At 41.5% G+C, this 16,711-nt stretch overlaps 1 protein-coding gene across 1 annotated transcript; it reads right to left on the bottom strand.

The window, feature by feature from the left end:
* Positions 1-6,433: 6,433 nt before the first annotated feature.
* Positions 6,434-6,844, bottom strand: LOC138890309 (uncharacterized). Its single transcript, XM_070173684.1, has one exon. The coding sequence runs from the start codon at positions 6,842-6,844 to the stop codon at positions 6,434-6,436; it is 411 nt and encodes a 136-aa protein (XP_070029785.1).
* Between the last annotated feature and the right edge of the window lie 9,867 nt (positions 6,845-16,711).

The following is a 16,711-nucleotide window of genomic DNA, read 5'->3' as shown; positions in this document are numbered from 1 at the left end:
CCAAAGGTAAGAATGTCTATCCACTTTTACGGTAAAAAGGAATAAGAGAATCGGAAAGTAGACATAAGTTCCAGCAAGTAAAAGAATCAAGGTGAAAAAGGGTACGAGGTACCCAGTTAATGAAGATTATCGGTATTTTCAACTCAGGCAGAGAGATATAAGCATTTTGAGTTACCTTCAATAGTAACAAAGGTATGTATAATTGGTCATACCCATTCCAGTTATGCCCTATGGGGGTTATCAGAATTAGTATAAGACAAGGACAAGATATCAAGATCCGGTCGGGGTTAGAGTAACAAAAAATATGGTGAATGGATTGTTTGCATTAGTTGACATTTCTGAAGGATAGTGCAAATATGCTAATAGATCTCCTTGTGATACACCTAGATGGTGCACTCTATAATAGTACAGCTATATATGAGTACTACAAATATAGGCACTGGAAGACTGGAAGGGATAAATATTATATCAGTATGGCTCTGTCCCTAGTAAAGAGAGAATGTTAGGTACAAAGAGCGAGTAGATGGAGCAAGGGGAGCTAAAAGTAAAAGGATGTCTTGTTGGAGTTGCACAACAAAGTGATAGATATAAATGTTAGCAGGGAAATAAGAAGAGAGTTAATGAGGCACTATAAGTAAGATGTGATACATGGATGACAACGGTAGATCAAAAAGATGACAGTATTATAGAGTCTATGATCAAGTGAAGAAAAAGACGAGAGATGACAGTCCTTAAGACAATGAAAGAGTATAGGCCATAAAGTCATATCCTTATTTAGAGAAATAACTTTGTGACTCTAATGCAACTACCAGAAGGAAAAGTTAGACCCCAGAATAATAGAATTCGGTATGGGCTGCTGAATAAGATAAAGTAAACATGAATTAGGGATTGAGTGATTTGATAATGGTCGACATCGTGAGAGTTTCATATTACATTCCCGCGATAATAGAATGGAAACCAGAAGAAGATTCATAGGGAATTCAGAAAAAGGTCCTTCAATAAAACGCTTCCCTAAAGCAAGCAATGTGAGCAAAGTTAAGCTTAAGGGACTATGTGTGCCAGTTACACTAGGTGTCACCCTTGTAAGTAAGGAATTTCGTTATCCTTGGTACAGAAGGATTACCGCAAGGCGAGTAAGGGTTATGGGTGATGTGAAAAGATACCAAAGATGAAGAGGTAAAACATCTATACGTAGATTATTGTAGCACTAAATCTTAGTACTCCCCTAAAAGGGGATATGGAGTGATATGGCATCAAGTCAGAATTAAGAGGTTCTAATAACTATAGAATAGTAATGGAAGAATGCTATAAAAATGAGAAAGGAATGATATTGCACTTATCTGAATCCTATAGATATACTACGATTCTAGAGCATTATGCGAGCATGACTTCAAGGAAAGGAAGTAAGAGTTTCTGCCGGGGATACTATTGATAGATAAGGAGCCAGTGCGAGACGTAAGTTAAGACAAATGAAAAAACCCAAGAAAGATTACGTGAAATATTGATATGAGAATGGGCCAACAAGTAGTTAATAATTGATTTAGGAAGAGCCTAGTTATGGCTAAGCATGAGGTTACAGACGAGTCAACAAATCATGCAAGATAAACATAATAAAACCCAATATAGTGAATTCAGCCTTGGAGTAACGTCATTGTAATACCTGAGAAATATTCAGATAGGAGTTGGGGTACTTAAAGGTACTGTATGAGTATTATGGAAATAAAAGAGAGTGCCACTAGGAAGACAGTCAAAATATCAGTTCAGAAGCAACCCTACAAGTACAAGGGTGTGGAAGTAAGTAATTATGGCTAATTATAGGTAAGGAAGGACACCAAAAGGTCCGTTGAATATACAATGGAATAAGCTCACAGCTTTACAAGAGTAAGAGGATCCTCCCTAAGTATTACAATGAAAGACTAGCTGGGGAAGTATGGAAAAAGGCTTCAACCTAAGCTCAGTGACCTAAAAAAGAAATTCTCTTATAACAACAGTCTCACAACAAAGTTCTATGTACTCCATAAGAAAGTGGCACCTATTATGGGCACTAAGATAATTTAAGTACGCACGCAACAAGGTGGCAAAAAGACCAGGAAAAGTAATTGCCTATGTTTAAAGGAAGTTGAGAAGGAATGGAATGAATTATTTGATCAATGATCCAAAGTTAGTTACGTTATGAATGCACTTAAGATTTTGGAGTATTATCCATACAGCATATATGTTGACAATCATACAGCCATAGGAGACTCCCGTATAAGTTAAAAGAAAAAATTGAGTTCAGGTCATAAACAAAGGATTGAATTGTTAGAAGATTGTATCTTGGATATTCCATAGCGTCCATGAAGAGCTAAAGCAATAACTAAGGCCATGAGACGCAGATTGGAAGATAGCTTAAGCCTACATAAAGGTTGCTCAGAGGGAAAAGGAATATAAAGAGTTACATCAACAAAGTAAATCAGGAGTCTGATTATTGAACCCAGAAAATTATAGAAATCGTGACTGAGGACATTGTAGAATCACTCTTAATATTAGAGGTGCAATAGAGATAGTACAGACTCTACGATAAATCCAGCTAGAAATGAAGTTCTTACCGGATTGTGTATACACCAGAGGTGCAAGTATTATAATAGAACTTCAAAGCGCCAATATGAATTATACCTATGTGGAAAGGAGGTCATGAAGGAGATAAAAGAGGTGATGTAAAAGTTTAAGGTAAGTAAGGACAACGTACGAGATATTCAGATGTAGAATGTTGGGAATAAGCCATACTTCGGATAAAAGGCTAGAAGCACGGGGATTCAGTATCCAGGAATAATAGCGGCATCGTCAGCAGCATATCTTCCAGCTTATGGTTTCTAGGTACCGAAAGATTCCAAGAGAGTAAAGAAGAGTTAGAGACCATGTGATGTCTCGCTTGATGTTCCAGAATAATATAAGGAAATATATGGTGCAAGCAAGTTGAAGGAAGGTTGCAAATAGTTTAAATGGATACATATAAATCGCAAGAGAAAGTATAGTAAATGACAAGGTTTTATGACAGGAGTAAGGATAAGAAAGGGCGAATGAGAAGATGATGAGAATGGATAAGTCCTCGGGATTAAGCCCATAAAAACAAGAAAGCTAATAGTTTCTCTAAGTTATAGAAAGTTCAGTATAGCCTGAATGAACTCAAAGGAATCTAAGACTAATAGCATCTAGAAGAAATGGAATGTTGCCCTGGTAGTGGAATGAGGGTGTGATTGTGATAAGATAAAGGATGATGTTTGGGCCTTCAATTGAGTAATGAGAGGATTTCATAAATTATACGGGATTAAAATACCCATGTAAGGTGAGTGATATTGGGATGCTATAGTATACGATTATGGAAGTATAGTATAGCCCCTAAGTGGATAAATCTAATTACTCCAGATGTCCCCGATGCGACATGAGCCCTAGCGGCAGTATTACATAAGAGATCAAGTTATCAGCGGTAGATGATATATCAACATTAAGGTAAATCAACAATGGATGGACAAAAGTCACAAAGTATAAGGTGAGATAAGGCCATCATTCTTAAGATGAACAATAATGGGGAAGCATTAAAGGACATAAATTTATACATATGGGATAAGCAACGAACGTAACCTAGAGTTTGGTAGCAGACCTCAGTATAGATAAATCGAGGTAAGAGTTATGGTAATTTATGACCTACTTAGATGCAGTAAAGTCATGCGGATAGATAATCGGGCCTATGAAATAAGATATAGCAATATTGGTAAGATCGATAAAGTATCGAGTGAAGAACTTCAGAATACCTATAGATGCTTATAGGGACATCTTATTAAGCTATGTACATGGTTACAAAGTAAGGCCTAGAGATTGGCTAAAAGCTGGAGGAAAAAGGAAAGAAGAGTCTCATAGGCGCACTTATCAAGTCAGAGTCGTATAGGCTGCTGATAAAAGGTAGCAATAGTTACAAGATCGGAAGAATTTCGACAACAAGTTGTGGTGCGAGAAAGAGGCCTAAAGGGGGAAATGCCCTGGACTTTGGGATTCATTCATAGAATAGTTGCCTAGATGGCAAGAGGGGTATCAAAATATTCACAAGATCTATGTGTTATGAGAATGATAAGTGCATCAGTCAACATTCGAGGATGAATGTTCCAAAGGGGGAAATGATGTTACACCCCATGTTTTCATACATGGAACTACACCACAAATAAATTGATGGAAGCTCAGAAAATGAGATGTCACATCCCGCATTTTCGTACGTTAAAGTTTCGTTGTAAGTTAATCGACGTAAGCTTGGGAATGAGATTATAAGTATTATGCTCTTTCAAGCGAGTGATAAGTAAATTCATGAAGGTGAGAGGGTAAGCAAATTGATGAAAATGAATTTCCTCAAAGTTTGGCATTTTGAGATAAAACACGATCCGGACTATAAATACCCGGTATTTTTTGACTAGTGTCATACAAGGTATCACATAACCATAATAATAACGTGCATGAAGTGTGTTAAAAAATGAGTAGTATTCTAAGTAATTTTGGATAAATCTTAAGTATGTGGGTAATTGGTTAACTATTAGTTAGTGGGAGATTAACAAGTTAATAAGGAGATTAGTAGATAATTAACTAGAATTATGGATAAGCTTAAATGTCAAAACATGGCAGCAAGGTGGATCAATTAAATGAGTCATTATTCACAGAGAACGGTGGCAAGCTAAAGTGTCACATACTAAACACTAAATCCTTCTACGTGTACAAACTTAAAAAATTTGCATTTTGGCTTCTTTGGACATTAAATATTCAAGTAGTAATCTGATAATGATTTCTTATTGAAAAGGTTACAAAACAAAGAAGAACTCATAACATCTACAAGAATTCCAACGTTAGCAACCAAAATTCCAACAAGATTTCTTAGAACCTTAGCAACGTGAGATTTTGCGATTTTAAGGGAGTACGGTGCAACCTTTTCCAAGAATATTATATGAATTTTCCCTACTCCAGATATGTTAAGGCTAAGCCCTTCCTTCATTTTGGCATGATCTCGTAATTACACGAGTTTGATAACGAGACATAAAGAAAACTTAATATCCCGAAATTTACGTATATTTTCCTAGTCTTGTAAGTTACAATATTCTCCTTATCGGGACTTCATATTCCATTGAGTATTTTATTCTTCCAATCAAGAGAGCAGAGAGTTTATATATACAATATTAAAGTATTTTTATTACCATCGAGCTATAATCGAAAGGCAGGCCCCTATTGGGCAACCTCTGATCTGATGACAAGATATATATAGTGCCTACTGTGGTCAAGCGCCTATGAGTGAGCCTAGTTGGCTGAGATACAGAGCCTAGTATGGCCGAGCACCTATGAGCGAGCCTACTACGGCAGAGCAGTTATATATATACCGAGCCTTATAAGGCCAGACAACTATTTTACTTATTATTGAGAGAATTGAGTCAGCATCAGCAAGTAAGCATATCTTCAGATTATCTTTGACTCCCAGTTGCTTTCAGTTATTATATTATCAGTTCAGTTTTAGCTTTCAGTATATTGCCTTACATACTCGGTACATTATTTCGTACTGGCATCTCTTTTCTGGGGGTCCTGCATTTCATGCATACAGGTTCAGACAGATAGACCTCCTCATTAGGTGTTGCCCAAGTTCAGCTTGATCAGTAAGCTCCATGCCCTTCGGAGTTGCCAGATCTAGAGCTTTATGTATATATTATTTATATATGTATATATGTTATGAGTAGGTCGGGGCTCTGTTCCGATCACAATATACCCATCAGCAGAGGCTTGTAGACATATCATGTCAGTTAGTGTTGTATTTTGGGCTTGTAGGCCTTGTCTGTGTATTTTGTTGGTTTGTCAGCTGTAGTAGTTATGATGGCCTTGTCGACCTAGCATTATATTGATATTTAGTCAGCCTTTGCAATTGTCTTGCAATGTGACCCATGGCCAAAGTATGACATTACATGTTCAGAGTCCCTTAGTTGCAAGTTGGTTCGGAATGGTAGGTGAGGCACCAGGTGCCGATCTCGCGCCCCCAGGTTCGGAGTGTGACAGAGTAGATCAAAATTTCATCAATGAAGACAATGACAAACAAATCAATATAAGGCCTGAACACCCTGTTCAACAAATCCATAAACGTCGCTGGGGCATTAGTCAAGCCGAAGGACATCACTCAGAAAGTCATAATGGCCATATCTGGTATAGAAAGTAGTTTTTGGAACATCCGAGTCTCGAATCTTCAACCGATGGTACCCTGATCTCAAGTAGATCTTAGAGAACACCCTAGCACCCTGCAACTGGTCAAATAAATCATCAATACGTGGAAACGGGTGCTTGTTCTTGATGGTGACCTTGTTCTACTGGTTGTAATCCATGCACATCCATCTTTCTTCTTCATAAATAAAACTGGTGCACCCCAAGGTGATACACTTGGTCAGACAAACCCCTTTGCTAACGACTCCTCAAGATGCTCCTTCAACTCTTTTGGAGCCATACAGTGCGGTGGGATAGATATAGGCTGGGTATTTGGAGCCAAGTCAATAAAGAAATCGATATCACAATCTGGTGGCATGCCTGGAAGGTCAGAAGGAAACACATTGGCGAACTTTTGGACTATTGGCACCGAATCAACCGCCAGCATCTCTGCAGTAGTATCCCAAACAAAAGCTAGATAAGCCAAACAACCCTTCTCAACCATATGTCGAGCCTTCAAAAAGGAGATAACCTGACTGGATGTACTGATAGACGAACCCTTCCACTCCAATATAGGCAACTCTGGCATTGCTAAGGTAACAGTCTTTGCATGGAAATCAAGGATGGCGTGATATGGGGATAGCCTATCCATGCCCAGGATGACCCAACATCAGTCATATCCAGCAACAAAAGATCTATTCTAGTCTCTTATCCATAGAATGTGACCACACAGGACAGATAGATCTAATTTACAATAACAGAATCGCCCACATGAGTGGACACATAAACAGGAGTACCCAAGGACACACGAGGAATATCCAGGAAGAGATTATACATATGAATAGGCAGACCCTGGATCAAATAATACGAAGCATCCCTACCGCAGATAGAAAAATACCTGTGATCACGGGCATCTGAGACCACTGCATCTGGTCTGCCGGGAAAAGTATAGAACCTAGCTGGAGCACCGACTGGATGGCCTTCGCCGGACTAAACAGTAGCTGGCTGACCTCCCCCTGCCTAGACTCCACCTCTAAGACGGCCCCTACCCATTTGCCCTCTGCCTTTGGGCGGCCAGACAGCTGGTACTGTAATCATGGGTTGTTGGCCCTGCTAAACTACCTTGCCCCAAAGCTTGGGGTAGAACCTCCGCACATGACTGAGATCTCTGTACTCGAAACAACCTCTCGGTGCTGTGATCTACTGCCCTGAAGTCAGACCTTGATGGCCTGAATACCTATTGGAAGAATTCTGAATAGTTGGTGGGCGGTATGAACTTTCTAGCATGGCCCTGAAGTAGGCGCTGGAAGAACCCTGATGGCCGGAGTACCCACTAGAAGAACCCTGAATGGATGGTGGGCGGTAAGAACTCTTTGGCATGCCGCTGAAATAGGGTCATACCCGAGTACCCCGAGGAGGTGGTTGTGCTGGATATGTAGGCAAGCTAGGCTTACCCCTCCCAAACTGACCTCGGCCCATAGCCGAGGCACCTCTAAACTCTCTAGAATAACGGACCCTCTAGTCCCTCTACATCTACTCTCTACCTCTCAGACGGTAACACTCAATCCGCCAAGCTATCTCCACCACTAGCTTATAATAAGTGCCCCATCTCAACCTCTCGGGCCATAGTAGCCTGAATACCTGAGTGCAACCCCGCAACAAACATTTGCATTGTCTTTGTGTTAGTAGAAAGTATCATATGTGCATGGCGAGACAACTCAGAGAATCTTGCCTCATAATCGGTCATAGACAGCTGACCCTGCTAGAGTTGCTCAAACTGAAACCGCAACTCTTCCCTCTGAGAGGGTGGAATATACCTGTCCAACAATAGACGTGTAAACTGGTCCCAAGTCATTGAAGGAGAACCCACTAGCCACCACCTACGGGCCCTGCCCTCCAACTAGAAAGTAGTGAAATCCATCCCATGGGACTCCAATATCCTCATGTTATGCAGTCTGTCCCTGCACCGATCAATGAAGTGCTGGGGATCCTCAAGTTGCTCACCCCCAAAGACATGAGAGTGTAGCCTGGTCCATCTATCCAATAGTTTTTGTGGCTCGCCGGCCGTAGCTGGTCTAGGCCAAGGTATAGCTGCTGCAATTGGCTAGGATTGACCCATGGGGTAGTACACCCGATACTGACATGAAATCTATTGGGGTTGGCTCTGCTGCGGGCTCCTCGCCCTGCTCCTCAATAATGGGATCTTCCAATGGATCCGTTGGTGGTGCAACTAGGGCAACTCTAGGACGTCCTTGTCCCCTACCTTAGGCTAGTACCCTCTCCCGGCCTCTATCTCGGCCTCTAGCAATAGAGGAGCACTTCCTCCCGGGTTTGGAACGTTTGTCATGCACGTTCTCACCATCTATGAGAGAATAAGAGAAAGAAATCTAGTATACCATTAACTGCACGATAGGAGATGAATAAAGAGTAGTTTTCTAACAGCCTCTTGAAGATAAGTACAAATGTCTCTGTACCAATCCACAAGATTTAACGGATTTAAAATGAATAACAGATTTAAAATGATCAAAACGAAAGTAGTAAAATGCAATCATAACCATATAATTACAACCCAAAATCATAAGTCTACTAGTGTGTGCCAAGACATGATGTCACAAGTGTATGAGCATTTTAGTAGAATATACAAAAGAATACTAGTCTACTATCTTAAATGAAATAGACAGAAAAAATATAACAAAGGAAGACTTTGGCTGTTGCAGAACGGGCCGGAAGGGCAGCTTACCGTATAGTCTCGTACCAAGAGTCAGGCGTGTACAGCAGAAGGATCCTGCACATTTAAGTGCAGAAGGGTAGCGTGAGTACATAAACAACATGTACCCAGTAAGTATCCAGTCAAACCTCAAAGAAGTAGTGATGAGGGGTCGACTTTAACACTTACTATGGGATAACAATGATATACCATAATTATATACTAAGTATGGATTACATGAATAATATTAAAAACTCACTACAGGAAATAGTAAATACTCCTTTTACAAATATTAAGTCCCAAGTTTAATTTCATTATTTAACAATTTGTATCCTAGGCATTTAAGCAATACTAATTATGAATAGTTTCAAAGATTTATCACGTACAATTTATGCCGAGGTCGTACAGTCCAATCCAACATAATATTTAAATTGTGCACTGTCGAGGGTCGAACGACACGAACCATAGATGCATATATCTGCTACCGAGGCAATTGGCCCGCTCCACAAATAGAAAATACTGTAAAGACACACAAATTTTCAATAACAGTCAAGTGTCTCATTACAACTTCAAGTATGTGAAATTTAAACTTTTACCATTCTTTTATCAACTTCCAATATGACTTTAGTAATTACGTTATCAAGTAGGGGAAAACATTGCAGGTATAGCATCATGTAGGTCCTAGACTACCCGGACAATGGGATAATTAGTACCTACGTACGGACTCTCGTCATCTTGTATGTACGTAGCCCCCACAAGTAGGTACACATATTTATTTAATTTACCTATGGGGTTAATTCCCTCTTACAAGGTTAGAAAAGAGACTCACCTCATCTCAAGGCCTACTTTCCAGTCCAAGATTGTGCTCAAACCCCCAAATTTGGTGCCAAACGGCTTGAAACTAGTCAAATATCACATAAAGTAATCAATACATGCTGAAAGGTTCATATTCTAACTATCAAAGTGATTTCCAAAGCCTATTTGAAGAATCCCTAAAATTCATCCCCTGGCCCACATGCTCGGATTCCGAAAAATTTGGAAGAAAGTTGTTACCCATAACCCCACGAACTCAAATATATGATTTTCACTAGATTTTATAACCAATTTTGTGGTTAAATCTCATTTTTATCAAAAACCTAAATTTTCACCTAAACCCATGATTTTCACTAATTTATAGGTTATAATCTACCCTTAAACTACGTATTTAACTCACAATTGGTAGGAATCACTTACCTCCAAGTTCTAGGTGAAAGCCCCTCTCAAGAATCTCCAAAAATCGCCCAAAGAGTGATAGAAATGTGTTAGAAATGACTTAAGTCTCGTAATAAATGAACCTTTCTGCCCAGTGATTTTTGCACCTGCGGTGCGTTGGCCGCATCTGCGGTACCGCACCTGTGGTGCTTGGTCCGCTTCTGCGGAGCTCTTAGAATCTAGCATGGGCCACTTTTGCGGGCAGGAGACCGCTTCTGCGGTCCCACTTATGCGGCGAGCATGTCGCTTTTGCGCCTAGGTCCGCACATGCACCCTTCCCTTTCGCGGGTGCGCACAAAACTCTGCATCTACAGTGCCTGGACAAATGCTTCAGAACTGCTTCTGTAGCCAAGCCATTGCAAATGTGGGCTCGCACCTACGGCTGGCCAAGTGCAGGTGCAATTATGACATTAGCTGGGCTTCAGCTGTTTCTCCAAAGTTCTAACTTGGTCCGAACCTCGTCCGATTAGCACCTGGGGCCCTCGAGGCCCCTCCAGAACATACCCACAAGTTTAAAATCATAAACAAACTCACTCGAACTCTCAGAATGCACCAAATAATGCTAAAACTAAGAATCACACCCCAAACCGATTGAATCAAAACTATGTTCTTCAAGTTCTTCAACTTACTCCCATTTTGCCGAAACGTACATAAACTACTCGGAATGACACCAAATTTTTTGTGCAAGTCTTAAATGACATTATGGAACTATTCCTGATCTTTGAATCCTATTTAGACCTCGATATCACCAAAAACACTCTCCAAACCAAATTTAAAAAACTTCTAAAACCTTCAAAGAACCAACTTTCATTATTAGGCGTCAAAATGCCCCGGGTCATCAAAAGCCCGATCTGAACATACGCCCAAGTTCAAAACTATCATACGAACCTATTGGAATCGTAAAATCCTGATTTTGAGGTCAATTGCTCAAAATGTTAACCGAAGTCAAACTTTCCCTTTTTAGCCAACCTTAAGGAACCAAGTGTTCTGATTTCAACCCGAACCCTTCCAAATCCCAAACTAACCATCCCCGCAAGTAAGAAAATAGTAAAAACACGTATAGGAAGTCTTATTTAGGAGAACAGGGTTCTAAAAGGCAAAATGATCGATCGGGTCGTTACAATTTAGTACATTTGTTGGATGAGGGACTGATCCGTCAGAGATGGCAGACCAACTTCCATAGTCTCTTGAACAAGGAGGGGGACAGGAGCATTGTCTTGGGTGATTTGGAAATCTCCGGTAGTCGTTCTAACTTTGGCTATTGTAGGCGGATTAGAGTTGATGAAGTTGAGGGGGCTATGCGTAAGATGAGCAAGGACAAAGCGACCGGACCGGATAAAATTTCGGTGGAGTTTTGGAAGAGTGCAGGCAAGGTAGGCTTGGGGTGGCTTACTAGGTTATTTAATGTCATTTTTACAACGAAAAAGATGCCTAAAGAGTGGAGGTGGAGCACGATGGTTCCTATATACAAGAACAAGGGTGACATCCAAAATTGCAATAACTATCGGGGTATTAAGCTGCTTAGACATACTATGAAAGTCTGGAAGAGAGTGATAGAGCTAGGGGTGAGGAAGAGTGTCTATTTCTGAGAACCATATTAGGTTTATGCCGGGACATTAGACTATAGAAAACATCCACCTTGTTAGGAGATTGATGGAGCAGTATAGCGAGAGAAAGAAGGACTTGCATATGGTGTTCATCGACTTGGAAAAGGCGTATGATAAAGTGTCGAGGGAGGTTTTGTGGAGATGTTTGGAGGCTAGAGGTGTACATGTTGCATACATTAGGTTGATTAAGGACATGTATAATGGAGTAAAGACCCGAGTGAGGACGGTGGGTGGGGACTCAAACCATTTTCTAGTGGTGATGGGGTTGCATCAGGGGTCGGCACTCAACCCTTTTTTGTTTGCTCTGGTGATAGATGTACTGACGCGCCACATCCTAGGAGAGGTGCCGTGGTGCATTCTATTTGCAAATGTTATTGTATTGATTGACGAGACGTGAGATGGTGTGAACGCACAATTAAGTTATGGAGGTAGACCCTGGAATCTAAAGGTTTCAAGTTAAGCAGGACCAAGACAGAATACTTGTAGTGTAAGTTCAGTGGCAAGACTCAAGGATGGGAATGGGAGGTGAGGCTATACTCGTAGGTCATCCCTAGTAGAGGGAGTTTTAAGTACATTGGGTCTATTATTCAGGGGGATGGGGAGATTGATGAAGATGTCACACATCGTATTGGGGCGGGATGGATGAAATGGAGAATCACTTCCGGTATTTTGTGTGATATAAAGGTGCCCCCAAAACTTAAGAGTAAGTTCTACAGAGTGGTAGTCAGACCAACGATGTTGTATGGAGCTGAGTGTTGGCCAGTCAAGATCGCTCATGTCCAGAAGATAAAGGTAGCAGAGATGAGGATACTAAGATGGATATGCGGGCACACTAGATTAGATAGGATCAAAAATGAGGTTATTCGCGACAAGGTAGGTGTGGCCCCTATTGAGGACAAGATGCAAGAAGCGCCACTTAGGTGGTTTGGTCATGTGAGGAGGAGGAGTACAGACGCCCCGATGAGGAGGTGTGAGAGGTTGACATTAGAGGGCATACAGAGAGGTAGAGGTAGGCCAAAGAAGAGGTGGGGAGAGGTGATTAGACAATACGTGGCACAACTTCAACTGGCCGAGGACATGACCCTTGATAGGAAGGTATAGAGGTCGAGGATTAGGGTAGTAGAGTAGGTAGTCTAGAGTGTTCATAACAGTAGTATTGGTAGGCAGTCTCGCTTTTTGTTGGTAGTAGGTTTTTATGATTAACCATTATTTCTTTCATTATTGATCACCGTACTATCTGGTAGTTTTTATTCTTCCTTTATATGGCTTCTTGGTACTATCCCTTCTTGTCTATATTTTCATTAATGTGGTGTTTATGCTTTCGTATGCCGAGGGTCTATTGGAAGCAATCTCTCAATCCTCATAAGGTAGGGGTAAGGTCTGCATACACACTACCCTCCCCAGATCCCACAGTGTGGGATATTATTGGGTACGTTGTTGTATTTAGCACAATGACATATCAGATTAGTGCTTGCAAATAAATAATATTAATAGATAAAGATTTAAAAATCTGTAACGACCCGGCTGGTTGTTTTGAGAATTTACACCCGGATGCCCTATTAACTGCTTCCCCCGTATCTATTTCTGCTACTATGATTTTTTGGGATGATTCATTTTGATTGTCGGAGAGCTTTGGGACACTTAGCTCCTAAATGAGAGCTTAAGTCTTAGAATTTGGACCGTAGTCAAAATAATGTGAAGACGACTCTGGAATGGAATTTTGTTAATTCTATTAGCTCTGTTGGGTGATTTTGGGCTTAGGGGTGTGCTTGGATTGTGTTTTTGAGGTCCGTAGCTCATTTAGGCTTGAAATTGCGAAAATTGAATTTTTAGAGTTTTGGGCCAATCGTGGAAATTTTGATATCGGGGTCGGAATCCGATTCCAGAAGTAGGAGTAGGTTCGTAGTGTTAATCATGAATTGTGTGCAAAATTTTGGTTCATTCGTACGTGGTTTGGTTGGTTTTGGCATCGGTTGTGAAATTTTGAAGTTGGAACTATGGGATGGTATCCCGGGAGATCCCCTGAACATTTATGTTTGGGACTACGGGACGATATCCTGGGAGCTTCCTTATTGCTATCTATGTTATACTAAGTTGTTGTTTTTCTATGATTTCATTCTCGTTAAATGTTAGTATTTATCTTTACTGTGATTTTCATACTATATTATTTTTATTATACATATATACCAGTAGGGCCCAGACCTGATCTCATCACTACTTGACCGAGGTTAGACTTGGCACTTACTGGGTACCGATGTGGTGTACTCATACCCTTTCCTGTACATGTTTTTCATGTGCAAATCCAGGTACCTCTTCCGAGCCATATTTCCAGTGAGGCGAGGCGATTGAAGAGACTTTAAGGTATACCTGCCACGTCTGCAGACCTAGGAGTCCATATCTACTCTTTCGTAAGTTAAAGACTTTCTTGTATTTTTCTTCGTTGATAGTTTCTGGAGTTTAGAAGTACTATTTACTTTTGTAGCTTATGAATCATGATATTCCGGGTTTTGGGAGCTTCGAGAGTGATTATTGTATATGCACAGTGGCATCTAAATTTCTTAGTTGAAGTTATCTGTTAAATTGTTAGTTTTCATGTTTTCGTCTATATTCCGCAAACTAGTAGGCTTACCTAGTCGGAGACATTAGGTACCATCACGATAGTTCACGGAGGGAGAACTAGGGTCATGACAAGTTGGTATTAGAGCTCTAGGTTCATAGGATTCATGAGTCGCAAGCCGGTTTATTAGAGTCTCGCGGATCAGTATAGAGATATCTGTACTTATCTTCGGGAGGCTATGGAACTGTTAGGAAAATTCCACTTGATTTGATTCCTTGTCGTGCGAGATTATTAACTTCGAAATTCCAAATTTTTGTCTTCTATTCTCTCATAGAAGGTGACGACACGTGCTACCAGAGATGACTAGGCACTCGTGCTCCCTACTAGAGCCACCAGAGGCCAGGACCGGGGTAGAGGCCGAGGACGCGCACGTGGTGTAGCCAAAGCACCCGGGCGAGCTGATACAAAGGAGCCACCACTAGCTCCAATCGGAGCCCAGGCACCTGATACACCTACTACTACTACTCCAGCTCTCTAGGAGACCCTTGCACAGTTTATGAGCATATACAACACTCTAGCTCAAGCAGGGTTGATTCCCCTTGCTGCAACCACATCTCAGGCCGGGGGAGGAGCACAGACTCCTGCCGCCCATACTCCAGAGCAGCGGGTTCAAGTCGGTCAGATCCTAGAGGTTAAGGTACCACTTGTAGCCCCAGCTCAGCCCGAGGGTAGGGCAGCAGTTTCAAAGGAGGAGCAGCAGAGGCTTGAGAGGTACAAGAAGTATGACCCTCCTACATTCACTGGTCTAGCATTAGAGGATGGTCAAGGATTTCTTGAGGAGTGTCACCGTATCCTCTACACTATGGGCATAGCATAGTCGAGTGGGGTTTCTTTCACTGCCTTCCAGCTTCGAGGGGCAGCCTATCAGTGGTTGCGTACTTTTGAGTTGGACAGCCAGGTTGAGGCATCTTCTCTTACATGGACCCAGTTCACGGATATTATTTTAAGGGAGTATGTCCCTCAGAACCTCATGGACGCATGGGGTGCAGAGTTTGAGCATTTGCGTCAGGGTACTATGACTGTTTTAGAGTATGCTATCCGTTTTAGTTACTTGGCTAGTCGTGCACTGGCCTTGGTTTCTACAATTCGAGAGAGAGTTCACCGGTTTATTGAGGGGCTCATTCCCAGCATCAAGTCTAGCATGGTGCAGGAGTTAGAGATAAATATCGCCTATCAGCAGGTGGTGAGTATTGCTAGGAGAGTAGAGGGCATGTTATCTCGGTATAGGGAGGAAAGAGAGGCCAAGAGGTCTCGAGAGTTGAGGCATTATTCTTGTACCCGTGCCCCAGCTGCAGTTCGTCATGGTAGGGGTTATGTGAGTAGCCCCGTTCATTTAGCACTTCCATCAGACAGTGGTATTCTAGCTCCTCCTAGATCCAGTCACAGCTGCCACACCCTCCTAGAGCTTGTTTTGAGTGTGGAGACACTCACCATATGGTGAGGGATTGCACTAGGCTTAGGAGGGGCGCACCTCCACAGACTTTTCATCCACAGCGTGCTCCACAAGGTTTCCAGGCTATGATTACAGCACCAGCTACCACCCCACCTACTCAGCCAGCTAGAGGTGGAGGTTGAGGGGTAGAGGTGGCCCTAGAGAGGGAGGTAAAGACATATAAAATGCCCTTCCTGCTCATATAGAGGTTGTTGCTTCTGATTCTGTCATTACAAGTATTGTTCAGGTTTGTCATAGAGATGCATCGATTTTATTTAATCCAGGCTCCACTTATTCCTATGTGTCCTCTTATTTTGCCCCACATTTGGGCGTATCTCATACGGCCCCTCCTGAGTTGAAAGAGTTGAAGGAACAGTTACAGGAATTGCTTGATAAGGGCTTTATTCGGCCCAGTGTGTCACTTTGGGGTGCTCCTGTCTTGTTTGTGAAGAAAAAAGATGGTTCTATGTGTATGTGCATTGATGATCACTAGTTGAACAAAGTTATAGTGAAGAACTGGTATCATTTTCCTCGTATTGATGACCTTTTTGATCAGTTACAGGGTGCTCGAGTGTTTTCCAAGATTGATTTGAGTTCAGGTTATCATCAGTTGGAGATTCGGGAGCCAGATATCCCAAAGACTATTTCAGGATTCGGTATGGTCATTACGAGTTCCTTGTTATATCATTTGGGCTGACCAACGCCCCAGCAGTATTTATGCATTTGATGCACACTGTATTCCGGCTATATCTTGACTCATTAGTCATTGTCTTTATTGATGACATTCTGGTGTACTCCCTGAGTTGGGAAGATTACGAGCAGCACTTGAGGACAGTGCTTCAAACCTTGAAGGAAAAGAAATTATATGCAAAGTTCTCAAAATGTGAGTTCTGGATGGATTCTGT

This window comes from Nicotiana sylvestris, chromosome 4 (genome assembly GCF_000393655.2).
Source record: "Nicotiana sylvestris chromosome 4, ASM39365v2, whole genome shotgun sequence".
Taxonomy (NCBI): domain Eukaryota; kingdom Viridiplantae; phylum Streptophyta; class Magnoliopsida; order Solanales; family Solanaceae; genus Nicotiana; species Nicotiana sylvestris.
The sequence above is the reverse complement of the archived record's forward strand: the minus strand, read 5'-3'. Positions and strand labels throughout refer to the sequence as shown.